This window comes from Sorex fumeus, unplaced genomic scaffold (assembly GCF_029834395.1).
Source record: "Sorex fumeus unplaced genomic scaffold, SorFum_2.1 ptg000075l, whole genome shotgun sequence".
Taxonomy (NCBI): Eukaryota; Metazoa; Chordata; class Mammalia; order Eulipotyphla; family Soricidae; genus Sorex; species Sorex fumeus.
Window position 1 is genome coordinate 4123575 of NW_026606132.1, and position 20780 is coordinate 4144354.

Below are 20780 nucleotides of genomic sequence, written 5' to 3' on the forward strand. Positions count from 1 at the left end.
GATGGAGGAAGGTCTGAAGATACTCTGAACCTTTCCCTGGATTCCCAAGCTGTCTTCTGAAGGAGGGAATTTGGATATTATAAGGGCAATGGGATAAACACACATGATGTTCCAAGTCTATTGACTAAATGAATGGTGATGAGTCACCAGATTTGGGGTAACATTATGCAAAAGCTGATCCAAGTGGATTGCCTGCTTTCCAAATAGGTAGTGGGCCATGAGGCTGGCAGATCACCAACTCATCTCCTCATCAAGAGAATCATTTCAAAAGAGATCCAAGGAATTTTGGATCTGGTAGGGTCACTGAACAAGTGAGGTCAGTTTAACCTATTAGGAGGCCAGCACCATTTTTTTCCTGTAAATGAAATCAACCACCATTTGTTTTACAGTTTACAAAGCACTTAGGGTTAATCATACCTAACTAACTGACTAGAGTCCTTCGAGAAGACCAATGTGCATGTGGACAAAGGCAAACTCATGGGTGTAATCTATTTAGATCTTCAAAAGGCCTTTGACAAGGTCCCACACCGAACACTATTTCAAAAAGTTAAGTCACCACGGAATTGAGGACTTGTGTTTGGAAATGGCAAGGGAAGTGGTTGAGATGCTGGAAACCAAGACTAGAGAGTAAGCTTGGATTTCTCTTGTGATGGATGAACAGTGCTGGGACCCAAGAGTTTTGTGGGGACTAGTTAACATTTTGGCGAATTATGTGCCTGACTGTTCAAGGCCCAGAAGCTTTTCTAAGGAGCAATGACCCAAAGAGACATTTTAATGTTAATTGGGGTGAGCAGAATGAGAAAAAGCAGAGTCTCCCTAGTTCTGAATCCTGTTTTTGTCCTTACCAACTGTGTGAAAAGCCATTATTCCCAGAAGTGCTATAGAAATGGTCTGTGACAATGGATATGACGTACTAGTTCCATGCCTGATGTTTTTCCTCTATTACTTTTCACTTGCTGTGTCTGTGAAACAGTCCATAAATGGTACCAAACTCTGAGTGGGCACATTATGTCCTTAGAACCAAACTTGGAGCCACTGCAGACAATTTCTTTTTTTTTTTTTTTTTGTTTCCCGAAGTCGCAGACAGCAGTGCTCAGGGAACCATGTGGTACTAGAGATCTAATCTGGTACTCCTGCATGCAATACACTCGCTCCAGCCCTTTGAGTCATCTCTTTGGCCCTGTAGACTATTTTAAAATTCTTTTTCATTTTTTGGGGAGACACAGGATGTGCTTAGAGCTTATTCCTGATTCTGTGCTCAGGGATCACTCAAGATAGTGCCTGGAGGACCAAATGTGGTACTGGGGATTGAACTGAGAATTGAACCAGGTTCAGCTATTACACGGCAAGTGCCTTAACCCACGTTCTCGCTTTCCACTCACCCTCTCTTGCAGGTTTGTACCTGTATAATCTCATGGTGAAAATTTCTTGAAAACACTTATACAATGTGTTTTTGTAATTCAAAGGCCAAAGAGAAGTGTGGGCCAAAACGATTGTAAAAGAGTTCACGAATGAAAAGAAACAATCAGGGGGAATGGAGGGTCTGCAAGACAGTAGGAATTCCAGATGCGTTAGAAACTTTACCCCTCAATTAAACCCGGTAATAATCCAGGGCAGTTGGGGGTAGCAATTCCCATTTGATGGATTACAAAGAATACTAAGAAACAAGTTCAGGGTGGTCTAAAGAGACAGGACAAAGGAAGACGCTTGCCATGCACCCTACTGGTCCACGTTATAATCCCATATCTGACCACCATAAAGGGTCACAGTGCCAGGAGTAGGCCTTGAGTACTGCTAGGTGTGCCCCCTCACCCCATTCCCCTACCCCCCAAAAAAAGAAACAAAGAAACGTATTGTGGGTTGTGTTAGTTCATTTAGAAAGAGTCAGACTTCAAATATATGTTTGTTGTACTCCCAAACCTATCTTTTTCATGGCATCACCCTTAGAATATACTTTTAGGAATTGGTGTTTAATGTATAAGGCTATTCTTATCCATGGGTGAGTGGTAGGAAATGAAATTGGAAGGGTATTTTAGGGTAGATCAAAAGGTCCCAGAGCTTTGCTAAGGAGTCTGATTTTTCTACTCCAAGAAATGGGGTAGCTGAGCTGTGGAAGGGATGAGATGCCTTAGAAAGATAACAATGGTAGCTGCACAAAAAAGAACATGGTGGAATCTTCTGGTTCTCTAATCTGCCAGGTCCTCAATATTCTAACCTTAACCTAGAAGCCTAGAGACCTTGTAAAATGTGATTAACAACAGTATATGCAGGAAGATGGGAAGGGGCAGGAAAGAAAGTAGCAAGAGAAGCAGGAAAGATAATGATAAAGAATATGTAAGGATTTATGGCTGGAGCGATAGCACAGCGGGGAGGGCGTTTGCCTTGCACATGGCCGACCCGGGTTCGATTCCCAGCATCCCATATGGTCCCCTGAGCACCGCCAGGGGTAATTCCTGAGTGCAGAGCCAGGAGTAACCCTTGTGCACTGCTGGATGTAACCCAAAAAGAAAAAAAAAGAATATGCAAGGATTTAGGGCAAGGAATATGATGACTTTAGTTATTTTCTAAGCCTTTTCGGGGTCACACTTGGAGGCGCTCATGAATTACTCCTGGCTCCGCACTCAGGGATCACTCCTGGTGGGCTTGAGGGATTATATGGAATGCCAGGGATCGAACCTAGGTCAGCTGCCTGCAAGGCAAGCATCCTACATGCTATACTATCTCTACTGTCCCTTACGTTTTTTAAATTTTGTTTTGTCTTCCTTTATTTAGTTTTTGGGGTCATACCTATCAGTGTACAGGCACAATTTCTATCTCTCTATTTAGGACTAACCCCTGGTAGTGCATGGCAGGGGGCGGGGTGGGGGGAGGGATATGCAGTGCTAGGAATTAAAACCATAGTCAGCTGCATGCCAGGCAAGCGCCTTAATCCCTGTACTATCTTTCCAGCTGCACATTAGGTGTTTCTTTTTAAAAAACATAATAAATAAAGAATTTAAAGAAATCATAAAAGATTAATTGAAAGAACAGAAGTGGATAAGATCTGTGTTTTCTCTAGAGGAGAGAGGGAAAAAAAGACAGGCTTAAGAGACCTCTGCATAATACCCAGTTCAGGGTTGGATTAGGGAGAATGGAGAAAGAGGCTGAAAGAAATAGGAACCTGCAGAGTCTAAGAGATCATGATCATCACAGCAGAGGGCAAAACCAGACACCACACTTTTCAGTGTTTTTCACTTAGATGAACATCATTTCTCCTCTAAGTCCCGGTTTTCTGATGTAGAAAGTGCAACCACACCTACCTATACAAACATGCTTTATCAACTGTCATAAGAACAGACCTGATGTGATTTTTGCTGTTATTTGACCTTCTTGATCCCAGTGGCTTGGTTTTTTCCCCCATTTCTGCTGTTTTAATGTAGTTCTGCAATGGCATGTCATCTATAATCCCTCTTACACAATTTGTCAGAAAACAATACGAGTATGGCTCTTTAAAGAAGAGGTCCACTAATGTCTTTCTCCAAATTTATCTTACCTCCTCCCCACCCGCCCCCCGATTGCTTTTCCACTGGATCCCCATGAGGGTATTCCTTTGAAGATATTTCTTCTTATAACTTAGAACCAAAGAAATCTAATGGAAAACAGCCTACTGAGAAAGGAGGACCATTTTATTTTGGGTGGGTTTGGAAAATCCCCGTTAGTGCTCAAAGGGGGGGGTGATTCTGAGCTCTCTGCTCAGAATTGACCCCTGGTGGTGCTTGGGGACCACAGGTGGTGCTGGAGATAGAACCTGGCTCAGCTGCCTGCAGGATGAGTACCTGAGTTCGGTGCATTTTAGACAACCAATCAGGTAGCCTTTTAATCTACTCAGACTAGATCTAGTTCAAGGACTAGAAAAATGGAGGAGGGGGAGCCAACCAAACATTTTACTTAGGGTGAGGAGATTCTTTCCTCACAGATGACAGCTCAGCAGGCAGCTGTGGGGACGTCAAAGATTGCAGACTCAGTTGCTTGTGAATTTTCCCAGCCATACTCTTGTGGCACAGATGTGGGCCAGCCCTCATCCTTTACCTGCAAGGAAGCGGAGTTGATTCTTCACTTTCATCATGCCATCGCCAGAGCCTCCGATGCATTCATCTTCATCATCGCCGCAGTCACCGCTCTCCAGGCCTTCCTCATCAATGGTTTTCTCCACAACTTTTCCTTTGGGCACAGACATGGTTCTCAGGAGCTGAAAGAAAAACACAGAGAATTGTAGCAGCTCTTCATTTGTCTTAGGTAGAACTACAACAGGATGCTATTAACCGGATGCATCCAGGGACCAAAGAGACAATACAGGGGTAAAGCACTTAGCGTGTACACAGCTGACCTCAGTTCAATCCTCAGCACTACACCTGGTGCCCCTGATCACTGCCGAGAGTGATTCCTGAGCCCAGAGTCAGGAGTAGTAAGGGATGAGCACTGGCAGGTATAGCCCTAAATTTCCCCGCCCAAGTAATTTCCCAAGTAAATTCCTCTGAAACAAGAAACAACACTTCGCACAAACTGATGAGAACAGCAGTGATTGGTCAACCCACGCTGAGTATTTAGAATAAATTTTCATGTATCAGGCCTTGAGTAAAGCCACTCAAAATCTATTTCCTCCACCATAGTTTCAAAATGATGCTCTGAAATTCACTTTGTAGAGAAGCTGTGTATTCTCTACCAGGATCTAAGTATTTGTGGTAATATGAACTTCTTTCTAAAAGATGCTCATGAAAGGTTATGACTGTTTTGCTCTTCAGGGTCTGGCATGTCAGTTGCACGGTCAATATCTCTCTCATCTTATATAACTTCCACCTCCCAAAGGTCTCTCTACCCACAGAATGAGCTGCCTCAGAGAGCATGTCTCAGACCCATCTTTCTTTTCATCATCACCTCTCTCAAAGGAGCCGCTATACCTGCTCTAGCCTCTGACCACTTCCCAGCTTTAATCCTTAATCTCAGTCCCACCTTTTCTTTTATAATTGTTTATAAACTATCTTTGGAGTATTTTCCCATCAGTTTACATGATATATATAATAGGGGAATTATGTTTAGGCCACACCTGGTGTTGCTCATGGATCACTCCTGGTGGGCTCAGGGGACCATATGGGGTGCCAGGGATCAAACCCAGGTCAGTAGCGAGCAAGGCAAGTGCATTACCTGCTGTAATATCTCTCTGGCTATCACAGCCTCTTTTTAAATAACAAGGGCCAACCAAACATATTGGATATCCTCAAAGAACATTTATTTACCATGTAGGTATCCAGGGCTAGAGCAATAGCACAGCGGGTCGGGTGTTTGCCTTGCATGCAGTTGACCCGGGTTCAATTCCTCTGTCCCTCTAGGAGAGTCCAGCAAGCTACTGAGAGTATCCGGCCTGCACAGCAGAGCCTGGCTAGCTCCCCAGGGCATATTCGATATGCCAAAAACAGTCACATCAAGTCTCACAATGGAGACGTTACTGGTGCCCGCTCAAGCTAATTGATGAACAACGGGAGGACAGTACTACAGTGCTACAGTTGGTATCCAGGAAAAAATACTGTGTACACATGCATATATTGATATTGTGCATTTTCTACTGATTATCTACTATACCAAAAATTCTTTGGAATATTTTTGTCATGTTCTGGGAATGCTACTCCTAATTTGGTGCTTGGGGGATGTTACTTATGTTTCTCAGGAATCACAGGGCATTGGGGATTGAACCTATGCCTCTTGTACACAAAGAAACTGGGCTATCCTTTCAGCCTCTGAGTATTACTTGGAACATGCTAAATAGCAAAGAGAAATGACTGCAAGGTTTCATGAAATTTTTAATATGCAAAGAAAGTCAAAATGGTGTTGAAGACACAAAACCACCTACCATCTCCTATCTCAGCACCATCTCCATGAAACTATTTCAATATGGTCACTCCTTACTGATATAGCTGGAGCTAAGGTGTGGAGTGCCGGGTCACTTTAAGTCTCCACTCATGGAACAGTTAACCAATCAGAATAAATAATGGGATGGCTGGGGGTGGGATCTGACAGCATATAAAAGGAAGCCCCTAGCCCCCATTTTTCTTCTCTCTCTCTTCCCCCTTCCTCCTGCCCTCCCTCCCCCACACTCTGTCAGGACTCTGCTCTCTCCTCTCCCCCGGGATCAAGTAGGGTGGAATGCCTAGTACAGGTGGGTGACTGAGGGCCAGACAGGGGCAGAATAACGCAGGGCTCAGATGCCCAGGAAAGCTCAGGTTTAGGCAGGGCTAGGATGGCCACATGTGACAAGGTGCTGAGCACAGTACTCTCACCCACGCACACGTGGATGTGGCCAGAGACTAGGAAAGCCAGAACAAGATAACAGGAACTTCTGGGGTACAGTTGGGAGGCCCAGTGACAAGGTATAAAGTTAGAAAGTGGTTCTCAAAAGTTCCGGTCTCAGAATCCCTTTTGATCTTTACTTGGAACCCCAGAGAACTTTTCTATGCAAAAAATGATATCTATCAGGGCCGGAGAGATAGGTAGGGCATTTGCCTTGCATGCAGCCAACCCCTGTTCTAGCCCCAGCAACCCCATATGGTCCCCTAAGCCCCACTAGCAGTGATCCCTGAGTGCAGAGCCAGGAGTAAGCCCTGAGCACTGCTGAGTGTGCTCCCCCTATCAAAAACAAAAAACAAAAAATATATATATCTATCAACATTTACCAACTTAGAAATTGTAACAGAAGCTGAAGAAGTCATTTAAATGTAACAACAGTTAAACAAAAATTGGTTTAAATAGAAAAGCCAATTAAAATATAACAACAAACCCATGGTGTGTTCATACAACATTTGCAGTGAAAATAAATGTATTTTCCCTAGTGTCAGACAGCTAGAAGGGTGGTAGAGTTATATATGCTGCAAAGCTTTGTAACATACAGCTTAATAGGATAATAGGGTAGCACTGTAGCACTGTCTTCCCATTGTTCATTGATTTGCTCGAGCTGGCACCAGTAACGTCTCACAACAAATTGTGAGACTTGTTACTGTTTTTGGCATACTGAATATGTCATGGGGAGCTTAGGATAATAGGGTAGCTAGATGAATATATCTATTTCATTCAATCTGTTGGAATATACTTTTGGGGTCAAAATATATCTGCTGAAATTCCAATATCTTATAGATATGGAGTGAAGAAAAAAGTATTTTAGGAATTTCTTTTGAGAGCTATGTTTTTATGCTTCTTAAAACCTTAACTAGTGGGAAAGGTTAGCTGAAATGTGTACTATGAAACCATAAAGTTTTCAAGTTCTGTTACATTAAATTTCAGAGTAGGGTGTCAACTATGTCATTTTGGGGAGGTTGGGAATTTGGGGCCACACCTAGCAGTGCTCAGGAGCTATTCCTGGTTGTATGTCAAGGGGTCAGTCCTGGCATTACTTGGGGAACCATATACGGTGCTAGTGATCAAACTGGGGTTGGCAGTGTGCAAGGCAACTACCTTACCCACCAGTACTATCTCACCAGCATTCACAAACCATTCCTTCCATACTGTCAATATAGGCTACAGTATCACTTCACTTTGACGAAGACACCATTATCTTCTTCATTATTAATTCTTATAATAAAATTATGCTTTTGACATAAGCATTTTCAGGTTCATTTGGAAAAAAAATTCATCCTTCATGTATGTCATGGGTCACTCAATTGTCCCCACAAAGGGGATTTGTGGTTGGGTACAGCTTAGTGACTATGATATTTCTCAAGTCATCTTACTTAACATTGTGCCTTTCATTAATCCCGAGGGCAAACATTTAATGGAGCACCTACTATGAGCTGTTTGAACTTGGCTTTGAAAGGATAAAGTCCAATAAGTTACCTTCTTAATAAAGATTCCCTGGTCACTACAGATTAGATTTATTGCCATCCTTTTCTATTATCACTCCCTTTATTTTTTGGGGGGGGGCAAGAGTTGGGCCACATTCAGTGATGTTCAGGGGTTAGTCCTGGCTCTGTACTCAGGAATTACTCTTGTTGGTGCTCAAGGGACCATATGGGATGCCAGGGATCAAACCCGGGTTGGCCTTGCGCAAGGCAAATGCCCTACCCTACAGTCCCTACAATAGCTTTCCTATCAGTCTGCCTCTCCTTCCTTTTTCTGTTCCTGCTAATATATTGGGGGGAAGGCACACAAAATAGTGCTCAGAAGCCAATCTGAGTCTGTGTTCAGAGGCCATGTCTGGTGGTGCTTGGGAGACTGTATATAATGTCAGGGTTTGAACCAGGGTTGTAGTCACAGGTATCAAATCAGTTAATTACAATTCACAAGACAGCCTTTTTCCTTCCTCCTCTCTCTTCAACACCTTCCAGATGAAACTCTCACTTTATAAAAAGAAAGCTATTAGGGTCATGCAAACCGAACCACTTAACTACAGGTGACTAATGCTTAAGATTCACTGTAAGCCTTTTAAAAGGACACCATCCTGTTAGATTTTAATTAAAACTTTATATTTGGTTTTGGGGCTATACCAGACTCTGCTGCGGGAGAGGGAGATTTCAGGGAGCCATGTGATGCCTGGGTTCGAACCCCAGCCACCAGCATGCAAAATATATAGTTAGGTTGCTGGGCTGTCAGTCTTGCCCCAATTAGATCCAAAAAGTCAAGGCTCAGAATTAAAATTAACTGATATAAGTGATTGGGACTGGGCCTCCTCCACCCAGATCCCCCATCTTCCAGTAGCTAGGCGTTACACCCACCAACTGCCCCCAGCGCCATGTTATCCCATCAACGGCCAAGACCCAGGGACTATAAAACCTAGCTCCCAGAAGTGCACGGCTGCAAATGCAATAGACCTCTTATTGTCTAGTTCTCACTCTTGGAGAACCCGACAGGCTACCGAGTGTATCCTGCCCACATGGCAGAGTCTGGCAAGCTCCCTGTGGCATATTTGATATGCCAAAACCCAGTAATAATGATGGAATCTCATTCCCCTGACCCTGAAGGAGCCTCCAATGTGGCACTTGCTAAAATCTCAGGGCTAGGACGAATGGAGATGTTACTGGTGCCTGCTCGAGGAAACTGATGAACAATGGGATGACAGTGATATAGTGTGATACAGTGATATAAGTGATCTTTATAAAACACAGGGCTGATCATTTTGATTTAGTATCACTATAGCCAGTCTTGAAGTCACTATATATGCCACCCACAGCTTGGCACTCCTTAGTGTGAAGTGCATGAGACTTTTTGTTTGGGGGCCACACCCAACAGTCATCAGTGCTTACTCCTGGCTCTATACTCAGGGATCACTCTTGGTACTCAGGGGACTATAAGTGATGCAGGGTATTAAATCCGGGTCAGCTGCCTACAAATCAAGCACCCTAATCCACAGTACTATCTCTCTGGACACAGAGCATAAAGTTTTTTCTATAGCTATGCCCTCTTTGCAACTCAGAGCCACAGGAGACTGTCTCAGTCACCTCAACTTGAAATCCAGTATTTATTGATTTATTTAAAACAAATTGTAAGGCAGGGTTGGGCCACCCCCTCCCCCCCAGCAATGCTCAGGGCCTCTCCCTGGCTCTAGCCCTAGAGTGAAGCCTGACAATGTTTAAGGGAACATATGTAGTACTGGGAATTTGAACCAGTCAGTGGGATGTAAGGTAAGTGCCTTAAGCCTTATACCATCTCTTATAGTGCCCACTCATGCATTTGAAACCACACCTATGCCCCTCCTCCTACAAGTAAATCACACACCACACTGAAAGAACCACTACTCCAGGGTCTACAGCACTTCCCGGGCACTCTCTGCAATTATCTTAGGACAAGAGTCACCTTAATCTCAACCTGCACAAGTGCTTGAATCCTTAATACAGCCTCTTCAAACACACTTTTCCCCCTGAAAGTAAATGCAATTTGATGATTTTCACTTCACCGTGGTCTGGACATGATGACCTTTCATCTTTGGAGCTAATGAAAAGATCCTTGTGTCAAGATGACTGACTTCATTTAATTAAGAAGAGAAACATGGAAAGGTAGCCTGGGAGCAGGTACTCAGCACTATATGATAAAAAGCAAAGTCTGGAGTAATTACAAACAAAAATGAGAAACGCGGAGTAAGAACGGCGGGGAGGGGAGGGAAAGGCGTTCTGAAATATAGCAATTTCATGTTCTTCAAACCATAACCAAGACAACAAAAGAGCATAGCAGCATGGGACAATGTGATTCGGTCAAGGCTCTTTCATGCTTGGTCAACAGGAGAACAAAGATCAAAGGATGTGCTTGCTTAGGGAGCACTGGGAGGAGGAGGGGAAAGTAGCAATTCTTGTTCTGTCTATATGGTATAAATAATGTGCCTTTTCAAATAAGCTTTCGCTTAGGCTGACTGGATTTTCTCTAGCATAATCCTAGAATTGTCACCCATTTGTATAACATGGAAGATGGTCATTCCTGTTTCCCACAGGGAAGGAGGAAACTAAGGAGAGGGGACTAACTTCAGTTGAGTCATTAAGTAATACAGGCCTTATTCAAGAAGAAATGGGAGAAGCTGGAGACGTAGTCCAGTAGGTAAGACATTTTGCCTTCTATGCTGCTAACATGGGTTGGATCCCTGGTACCATATGATTCACCCCCCACTCCTCCATCCCCAGCACCACTAGGGGCGCACCTGAGCACCGTAGCACTGTCCTCTGGTTGTTCTTTGATTTGCTTGAGCGGGCACCAGTAACGTCTCCATTGTGAGACTTGTTGTTACTGTTTTTGGCATATCGAATACACCATGGGGAGCTTTCCAGACTCTGCTGTGTGGGCAGGATACTCTCGATAGCTTGCTGGGCTCTCCGAGAGGGACGAAGGAATTGAACTCAGGTTGGCTGCATGCAAGGCAAAGGCCCTATCTGCTGTGCTATTGCTCCAGCCTGAGCACAGAGACAGGAATAACCCCAGAACACTGCAGACTATGCCCTCACAGCTCCCTGACCCCCATAAAAAGAAACTCCTTGGCTCCCAATTCCAGAGCTCTTCAGGAAGAAGAAACAAATATGCAGACTTAGGTTAAAGACATGAACTAACAGAGACTGCATTTCACATTTCTGCCCTCTCAATTGTATTGGACTAAGACTTTCAGGTTCCATCTTCATTTCCTGGATGCTGGCATAGAATACAGTATATGCCTTAGTGGACAGACCTTTTGTTACTAGAAGAAAGACTAAGAGCGCTTCACTGGACTCCTGCTTGTTTTCCCCAGTCCTGCCATCTACTATGTCTTAAATAACCAAACTAGCTCATCATAAACAGGTTTGTTTTGAAAAGCTTCAGACATCTGGTTAGAATCGAAGGAAAAATTCCATGCCTGCTGCCACATGGCCAAGAGCTTTCTGGACTTTCAGCTCTTTAACATTTGAAAAAATAAAGGCTAAGTCATAAAATCGATAACGTAAATATAGGGCTTGGGACATATTTGGAGGATTGAGCTGTTTGGTCTCTTTCAGCACCCCACATGCCTCTCTTCTCTCTAGCATTTTTTTCTAAGTATCTGGATTCCAAGTTCCCTTTTAAAGCTCGTAAGCTGGGCTTACAAAACTGATTTTGCTCTCCTTGGAGGCTCATCCTTATACAACCTGCAAGGAATGCTCTGGGGGCCCCCGCTTCCCATGTCCACAGCAATGTAAACATATGCTTTGCTGTTTGTATTTGAGTAGCATCTGCTAATGGGAAACAAATGTAGGAACTGGCAGTGAGGCTCAGCTTTAGAAGAATGCACGATTTATACACTGTGCACATCTACAAGGCCTAGGGCTCGTGACCTCTGCTTCGCGTGCACACTTTCTTTGAACGAATGCACCAAACCACAGCCACAACTAATTGGAAACAATTGCCACCACACACATGTGAGATGAAGCCAGAAGCCAAGTGTAGGGGGTGAGGATTAATGGTCATATATGCACTTCACACACTGGAGAGGCAATAAAGTCTAGCAGTAAAGAATGTGAGCTCTGGAGACTGACCACGTGGATTTGGCCCTTCCAGAGCAAGTTGGCTGACTTGCCATCTGTGTGACTTTGGGAAAGTCCCTTAACCTTTCAGAACTTCAGTTTTCTTCCCTGTGATAAGAGGAAGAATATTCTTCCTGACTGTTGGCATTTATCTTTCATAGTTCCACATATCCCTTTTCTCCCTATCGAATATCCCAGTTTTTTGCTTTGGGGCTGGCCATACTTGGTGATGCTCAAGACGTACTCCTGGCTCTGTACTCAGGGATCATTTCTGGTGGGACTCAGAAGACCATATGGAGAGTTGTCAACTGCGTGCAGGGAACGTTTCTTACCCACTGTACTATGTCTTGGGCCTAGGAGCTTTCCACAGTTTTAAATGATCGATTTCCCTGTTGTACTTTCACTAGATTGAAGGAAGGGCTAATGGTCTGTTTTGATGACTGGTCTGTAGCGGAGCTGAACACAGCAGTGTCAATGTTTAATAAACAGTCATTAAATGGATGAATGAACTAACAATGTATATAAAGTGCTTAGCACACTGTTTGGCAAGGTAGTAAGTTCTTGAACATGTGAACTCAGCTCTGGAGGGTCTGGAAGAGCAAGAAGGGGAAGAAGAGGAGGAGAAGTTGCCCCATTAGCAGGCACAAAGAGTTGGTTTCCAATGTTTTATAAGGTGAAGGAAGTAATACTCCACGTGGGCTAGAGATACAACGGATAAGACACTTGCCTTGCACGCTGTCAACCAGTTTAATCCCTTGCACTGCATATTATTTCTTGTGATCCTTTGAACAACACCGGGGGTCACTCCTGAGCATGGCCATGAGTAGCTCCCAACCTCCTAAACACAGTGGGATGTGGCCCAAGGATCTCCCCGACCAAAGTAAATTAAATAAAAAACAATAAGCAATACTCCATGGTCAAACATCGAGGAACAAGAAAGACGAGGAAGAAGTTTTGCAAGAACATGTAAGGAAAACCTTCTAAAAACTGCCAGTAACACAATGCTTTGTGCACTAAAGAGTCACATGAAAATGTTTAGTAATGAAGAGAAAAGGGCTCATCAAAGGCCACCCGCACCCAGAAATGCTCTTGTCTGGGCATTATTTTCACCTATGACCCATATCCATAGCACATATTTCCTTTTCCACTTCCAATTTCCATGATTCGAATCCCAGGCCCCACACAAAGTCCCTAAGCACTGCTAGGGGTCACTCCTGAGCAAAGTGTTAGGAGTAGTAACTGGGAACCTATAGGTGTGGTCCAGCCCCTATCACCCCAAATTTGAATTTCTGAAGGGCATACACTCTGAATTTCTGATTATTTATTCACTTCAGTTATGACTCAGGAAGAGGTTCATTCTATAGCAGATTGTAGGCTTTTGACAGGCTCATTTTCAGTACTATCAACATTACATTATTATTTCATTTAGGGGGGCTTTCAAGTGGGGCTAAGTAGACCAAAGTGTCCCACTTAGAGATTCAATGTGAAGACCCAAGGACATGACCCTGCAGTTCTGGGGGTTCCCTAGGTCAACCCTGTAGAGCTGGGGACCTCCAACTTTGCACCTAGTGATGTAATACTTGGGGAAACACGCAATGCCAGGAACCAAACCAGTATTGGCTACATGCAATCTCTGACCCCAGAAATTCTTCTATTTAAACCAATGAACCTATTCATCTAAAGAGATGTGGCCAAGTAAAGCACATGCTAAAGGAGGTTCTTGGGGACACTCAGTGAGCCTCTGGCATCTCATGCACACTCTGCTAGATTAGTCAGTCTGTGTGTTCCTTCTATGCTCTGCCCTGCCTTCCTAAAGGGTCTTCCTAAAGGGTCTCCAGTCATACTAGAAGAAATCTGTTTCAGGAACTCATTATCTCTCAAGACAGAATTCCAGGTAGGAAAGTCCAGCTTCAGGAAACTGGCCTCATCGAACTGATATTTTTTCCAGGAATGGCAGCCAAAGGAAGCCACAGCAAGTCCACTTTCCCTCCTCAGATCTCTGATCCATTGTCAAAGAGGAGTGACCTTGTGCCCCTAGTTTAAAATCACTGTGAAACCCACAAGACAAAGAAGGTTTCAAAATTCTTTCTGGCAGGAAAACTTCCTGCAAAGCCATCTGAGAAAACCCATGGCCCTTCATGATTTCCAAAGGCATCATCTCCATTATATGAAGTCCCCTGGCACAGGGGAAGAGTTCCAAGGTGAACCCAGAGAGCCCATATTTCCTCAGGGAATTGAGGTTCAGCAGACAGGATCTGAGGATTTACCAGTGTCCTAGGACATAGATCTGATTCATTCCAAGTAGACATCTTGTGGTTATGCTTTTGGGAAATGAGAATGCTTGTCTCTAAAAATAACCTCTGTGTATGAACCACAGTAGCCATGTCATCAAGCATTGGGCTTGAAGAGTCAACCTCAATGATGGGAGGATGGCAGTTCGCTATTCTTCCAGAAGGTTCACTATTCTTCCAGAAGGATCACTATTCTTCCAGAAGATTTGCTATTATTCCAAAAAGTTTGCTTTTCTTTGAGAAAGCCTCTGGCCCACCAAGGATTAGTTTCCCTGTCAAGCGTCTTTACTTGAAAAGAATATGTCTAGGTTGGAATTTATAAATAGGCTTTGGTTTAAACAGTTCCCCCCACACCGTGTATTACTTGAAAAAATATAGGAATTTAAAAATGGGTCTCAGATAATTAAGGCTGCATTGTGTTACTCTGAAATGTAACAAATGACCAGATACATATGGTATAAATAAATGGCTGGGCCTTGATAAAAATGACATTTTTGTGTTTCTAATGGTTATTTTTTTAAAGGCCTGGCAGCTTCACTTCTACTCATCCAAGTTTGAGGCTATCGAATCCTAAGGAGGGGCTGGCTGTGTTACAACAGTTAACAGGATATATGAACAAAATGATGATAATATTCATATTTAACATCATTTTTAATTTTTTGTTTTTATTTTGTTTTGTTTTTGGGTCACTCCCGGCTATGCTCAGGGGCTACTCCTGCCTCTGCACTCAGGAATTACTCCTGGAGGTGCTCAGGGAACCATATGGGATGCTGGGATTCAAACCCAGGTCAGTCTCATGCAAGGCAAACTCCCTACCCACTGTGCTATCACTTCAGCCACACATCATTTTTAAAATGCTGAAATATAAGCAGCAAAAAAATGCTGTTCTTGTATACTTTCAAGCTTACTCTTTTTGGTGGAGATTCAGTTAAGAAATATGAGCTGAAAAGATAGTAGAACAGGTAGGGTGCTTGACTTGCACGTGGCTGACCTGAGTTTGATATCCAACATTCTGTTTGGTTCCCTGAGTACCACTGTGTGGCCTCAAAAAAACAAAGAAAAAGAAATTAATTTTTGTGGGGGGGGGAGTGGTTTGGGGCCACACCTGGTGGTCAGGAACTACCTTTGGAGGCACTCAAGGGATCATGTAGATCTCAGGAATCAAAACTGGGATTGGTTGCATACAAGGCAAAGTGTTTCATCCCCTGTCTAGCTCTATAGTCCCTGGATAATTTTTCTAAGTATACAAGTTTGGCATGGGCCCTAAAATAGTGCTATGTTTGCTAAGCACAATCTTAGAGATGCTAAAACAATTGGCTCTTTCTGAATCCACCACATAGAGATTTTGCAAGATCTTAGTCCAAAGAGATGACCCAAGCATTGGAACAGGAGAACAGATGCTGACCATACTCATGTGCTGCTATAGCTTTTTTCCCCCCTGTATGCCCAATAGTTTGAGTGGCCTGCTCAAACTCCGAGTAAAGGAAAGGGAAATGGAACGGCTGGTATTCTTGAGTCAGAAAAGAATTGGTGCCCCATCCTTTGGTCACTATTTGGGATACTGTTGTAATTATTTTGGGGTTTGGGGTCACATTTGATGGTGCTCGGGGCTTACTCCTGGCTCTCTGCTCAGTAATAACTCCAAGTAGGGTTCAGGGACCATATGTGGTATCAGGAATTGATCCCAGGTTGGTCACATGCAAGACAAGTGTCCAAACTGCTGTGCCATTGTTCCAGCCCCAGGATACTACTTGTAAAGGAAATCACAGAACACAGACAATGTGGTTATGCCATTGGGCAACCAACACTTTGAATATATTCAATGCCTTGTCAGAATCCCGTATTTTGTCATATGGACTTTTGTTTTATTTGCTTACTTAGGGGGGTCACACTTGGCAGTGTTTAGGGAGTATTCCTGGTTTTGCTGCTCAAGGGCCACACAAAAGATGATATGCAGTGCTGGGGATCAAATCAGGGGCTTCTGCATGTAAACTATGAGCTCTAGTTCATTGACATCTCTCTCTACCCCCAGTTTAAGAAAAAACACAGTAATTTTACATCTACTTATCATTTATATAGGGGCTCATTCTTACGATTGAGCACAGTCAATTTGTCACACAAATTTCTGCTGAATGTTTAATGCTTACAAATTAATTTCTGATTAGCAAGTGCCTAAACCATTCTTCTTCCTCACCTTTCATCTCAAAACTAAAATATCAACTTATTTGGCATTTCTATATGCTTGCCATTTGGTAGCGTCTCAGATTAATTTTACTTTTCTTGTTTGGTTTTGGGTTTGGGGCCACACCTGGCAATGTTCAGGGGTGATTCCTAGCTTTGCATTCAGGAATTATTCCTGGTGGTGCTCAAGGGGGTCATATGGGTTGCAGATCATGTGCATAATTGCCCTATCCACTGTATATGTCTTTGGCCCCTAATATTACTTTTCTGAAAGAAGCATAGATTTGGTGCCCAGGACAGATACAGTCATTTCCATTCCCATCTGTGTATCTGTATCCCAATTGCTTCTTTCTGAATTCCAAACCTTGTTGAGCATTTCTCCTATTGCCTCTGCCTAGGAATCCACTCCTCAGACAGGCCCCCTGTTTTTTTTTTCTCTAAGAAGCTTATTAGAGTTTAACCACAAGGTCTGGGAAGAGCATCATGTAACCAGGTCCAGCTAATTTGTACTCAGTGTTGGGCAAGGCTTGATCTTGTGCTACCTTGGCGAGGTCTATGTCAGCAGAGATTATGGTGAATTATTTTCTTTGGTGGATGGGGGTGTGCACATTTTTGCTTGCTGCTGGAACTGAAGAGCTTGGCTCTCTCTCTTATCTGGATTCTTTCCCTAGCCCACAAAACTATTTGGTGATGATAGTAGTGATAGAGTAGCACGGAGAGGAGAATATAAGCGTCGGCGGGGGAAAGGACAGCATAACAGGCTATAGCAAATTCACATTTAGAGTTCTGCCTTTCTTTGTTTCTCTTCACTGAGCTCAGTTGCTAAGAATGCCTTGACCAGTTTTAACATGGCTTCACCACCATCCTCCAAGATTCCTTTCAGGCCTGTTCAGTTACAGTCTCATTAAACAAACACCTGTTTCCCTCCTCCACAGCCTCTAACCTCTTTGGACAGACCAGGCTCTGTGCACACATTCTGAACATTATGTTCATTCAACGTATTTCTACAGCCGTGAGCCGTGATGATTTGGATCACTGAAGAGATTGCCTTGCTGCTGTGGCTAGTTGTGACAGGGGAAGGAGGTTGTTGGGAAGCAGAGAAATGACCTCCCAGGAGAGCGTTCAGCAGTTTGAGGAGGGGAGGGGCTCAGAGAGGCTCAGCATCAGATCTGTGAGGATGCTAAGAGAGGCAGCAGGAGTTAGGAAAGAAGAGCATACATTTGGATTGGCATGGGGATTCTAAAGAAACAGACATGACATGGTTAAATATCTCAATTGTATAGGGTGACAGAGAAAAAACACACAGGCAAGGAAGTAGGAGGACTTCTCATCATGGCAGTGCTGCAAAGCTATAGGGCAGGTGGAGATGAGAAAGATGCAAAAGGAAGGCCTTGAGAAAATGACTTTTGATCCAGGAAAGAGGGAAGGGGGATTCTTTTTTTTTTTGGCTTTTTGGGTCACACCCAGAGATGCACAGGGGTTACTCCTCGCTTTATATTCAGGAATAACCCCTGGCAGTGCTCAGGGGACCATATGGGATGCTGGGAATTGAACCTGGGTCAGCCGCATGCAAGGCAAATGCCCTACCTGCTGTACTATTGCTCCAGCCCCTGGAAGGGGGATTCTTTATCTTGGGTCCTTAAGCCAAATATGGTCATATCATAGGCCTAGAAGAAGACAATATGGCCCCTGGTGGCACAGCAGTTAATTTACAGGCTGGCCTGGGTAAGTGATAGCCACAAAACATAAAGCCTGCCTTTGATAAGTGTGTCATTCATTAGGAATTCCTCTCTAGAAAGTGTGCGTTCAAAGTCCTCAGCTCATCCACCCCAACCAAGTAGATGAATTAACTTCTCAAGACACTTTTTTAAAATTAAAGCACTGTAAGTTACAAAACTATTCAGAGTTGGATTTTTGATATCCAGTGTTCCATCTACTGATCTCACCACCAGTGTCAACTTCCCTCCTCCAGTGTTTCCAGGTTCCCTTTCACACACTCCTTTGCCCTCTTGACAGGCACTTTTTAAGTTTGGTTAATAAATGTTTGGGTAACGTGATTTCAGTGCTGTTGATTCTGTGGTTTGTATATTTAGCTCTATCATTCCTTCACAACACTGACAGACCTGCATCTCCTTGCCCCTTGCCCCATTGCTTCTCATCTATCTCTTAGCCCCTTCCCTTCATTAAATTTCTTCCGCTCTCCTCCCTGTACTCAGGGGGCAAGGTTGATCTGGGCATTCCCCATTTAAACCATTGTATCTACTCATCCAGTGACTCTAAATACCACAACAAGTGATATCATCCTGTGTTTATTCTTCTTTTGGCTTACGTCAAGAGACTTTTTATTTTCTCCCTTTTTCTTACTTAACTCTTACTATTTATTCAGGTCATTTCAGTTGAATACATATAAAAAGAGGCATACTTACACGGAAATTCTTGTATTTATACTCAATTAGACATAATTTCATTGTTTCCTACTCTCTTTCCTTAAACATATCTAACCATGTGATCAAATTTCGTCAAAAAAATGGTGAATCCCTAAGTTATGGTGTCCTTCAACTCAACTTTAACTTCAAATATGTTGCTGCCCCAAAGATTAAATTTGGTGGGCTGGTTATAATGTATACATCTTTAAATAGCAACTATATTTAAGAACTACCCTGACATTTCAGATGGTTGACATCTTGTGTTTTTATGTTTCCAGAAAGAGGCAGGAACATATACAGTGTAATCATCAGTGAAGTTGGATGTAGTGGTTTCACAAGTTTGAACTAAATTGCAGCATCGCCATCTGTGAGTTGACAGTGCAGGGACCTTACGCTATAAAATGCATCTCCTACAACATCAAGGACAGAGTGCCAAACAAATTTAAACTTTATGTACTTTATGTATCAACACTTATGCATCTACCTTAATTAATGGAAAGTAGATATAACACTTCCAAAAGAATATTAAGCTTGGTGGGCCACAAGATTTTACAGGAGCAGTTGTTACTGCTAAGTCCTCTCCATCGTAAAACATGTCCAAGTTCCATAACATCCCAATAGGACTTCTATTTTCTTATTCTAGGTCATCCAAGCATTTCTTTTACATGCCAAAATGAGGACATATTTTCTACTACTCTAACTGAGGAAAGTGTTCTTTCATTTTTATCATGAAGACCATACAGTCCTCATACAGTCTAGACCTGTACACTTAGAAACATTTTGAGAAGCCTTTTGAGAACTACAAACATTCACTGTATTGTTTTGTGAAAGTGTACTATATAACTCTAGGTTCAATTACTATCAAATCCTGTTTATCACATTCTGTGTTGGAAGTCAAACACAAGGGACTATGAAATCAGTGAGAGATAGTGACTCCTCAAGAACAGGTAATGCTCAATAAAAGCAAGTCACTTTCTCATTACAAACCATAGAGACTAGAATGAAGAGAGATAGCATTCAAAACACTAAAAGAGTCAACCAAGAATTCTATATCCAGTACAAGTGACTTTCAAAAACCAAAGAATAAATTAATGTACTACCAGATAAACTGCTGAGGCACATTGTCATTATCACGTGTGCCCTATGAGAAGAGCTATACAATGTCCTTTAGACTAAAAAAGGATACTCAATGGTAATTCCTAGTCATAGCAAAAAATTAAAAACACCAGAAAAGTAACTACTTTTGTAATTACTTTTATTGTATTTTTTGCTTCATAAATATTTTCTTCCACTGACTTTAAAAGGATAACTGCAAAAATCAATAAACCTTTATGTGTAAAGACTTCTAATGTTTAAAGAAGTAAATTCTATGATAATAGAAGCCCAAATGAGGTACAAGGAAACAAAGTTGTAATAGCTGTGATGCTACAGAAATTAAATTAGCATTGACTCTGACTAGACTGTTTTAAATAGTCAATTGTAATTACCAGGACAACGACTTAATTTTATTAAGTTTAACAAAATAAAAAAAGGGCCAGAAAGATAGTGTAGAGGGGAGGGTACTTGCTTTCCACACGGCTGACCTGGTTTGATCCCCAGAACATCTAGGGTTCCCTGAGGAATAAGCCCTCTGCATGAGAGTATGGCCCCCAAACTAACAAAAAACCTTAAAAATTTAGTAGAATAAATGACAAGCCTGGGTTTAAAGAGATAGTACTGGGGATGAGGTGCTTGCTTTGCACATAGCTGATTCCAGTTCAATCTCTGGCACTACACATGGTCCCCTAAGCAACACAGAATGTGGCCCAATCCCTCTTACCCAATAAAAAAATTATAAAATATTTAACAGTTAGGGGACAGAGCAATAGTACAGTGGGTAGGGAGTTTGCTTTGCAAGCAGCCAACCTGGG

General features: G+C 42.8%; 1 protein-coding gene across 1 annotated transcript in view; it reads right to left on the reverse strand.

Annotated features, from left to right (window-relative positions):
• Positions 1-20780, reverse strand: part of GPC3 (glypican 3) — a 436626-nt gene that overhangs the window by 50366 nt on the left and 365480 nt on the right. The window contains exon 7 of the mRNA XM_056130281.1: positions 4069-4228. Coding sequence (XP_055986256.1) covers positions 4069-4228 — 160 coding nt within the window. The remainder of the gene's footprint in view (positions 1-4068; positions 4229-20780) is intronic.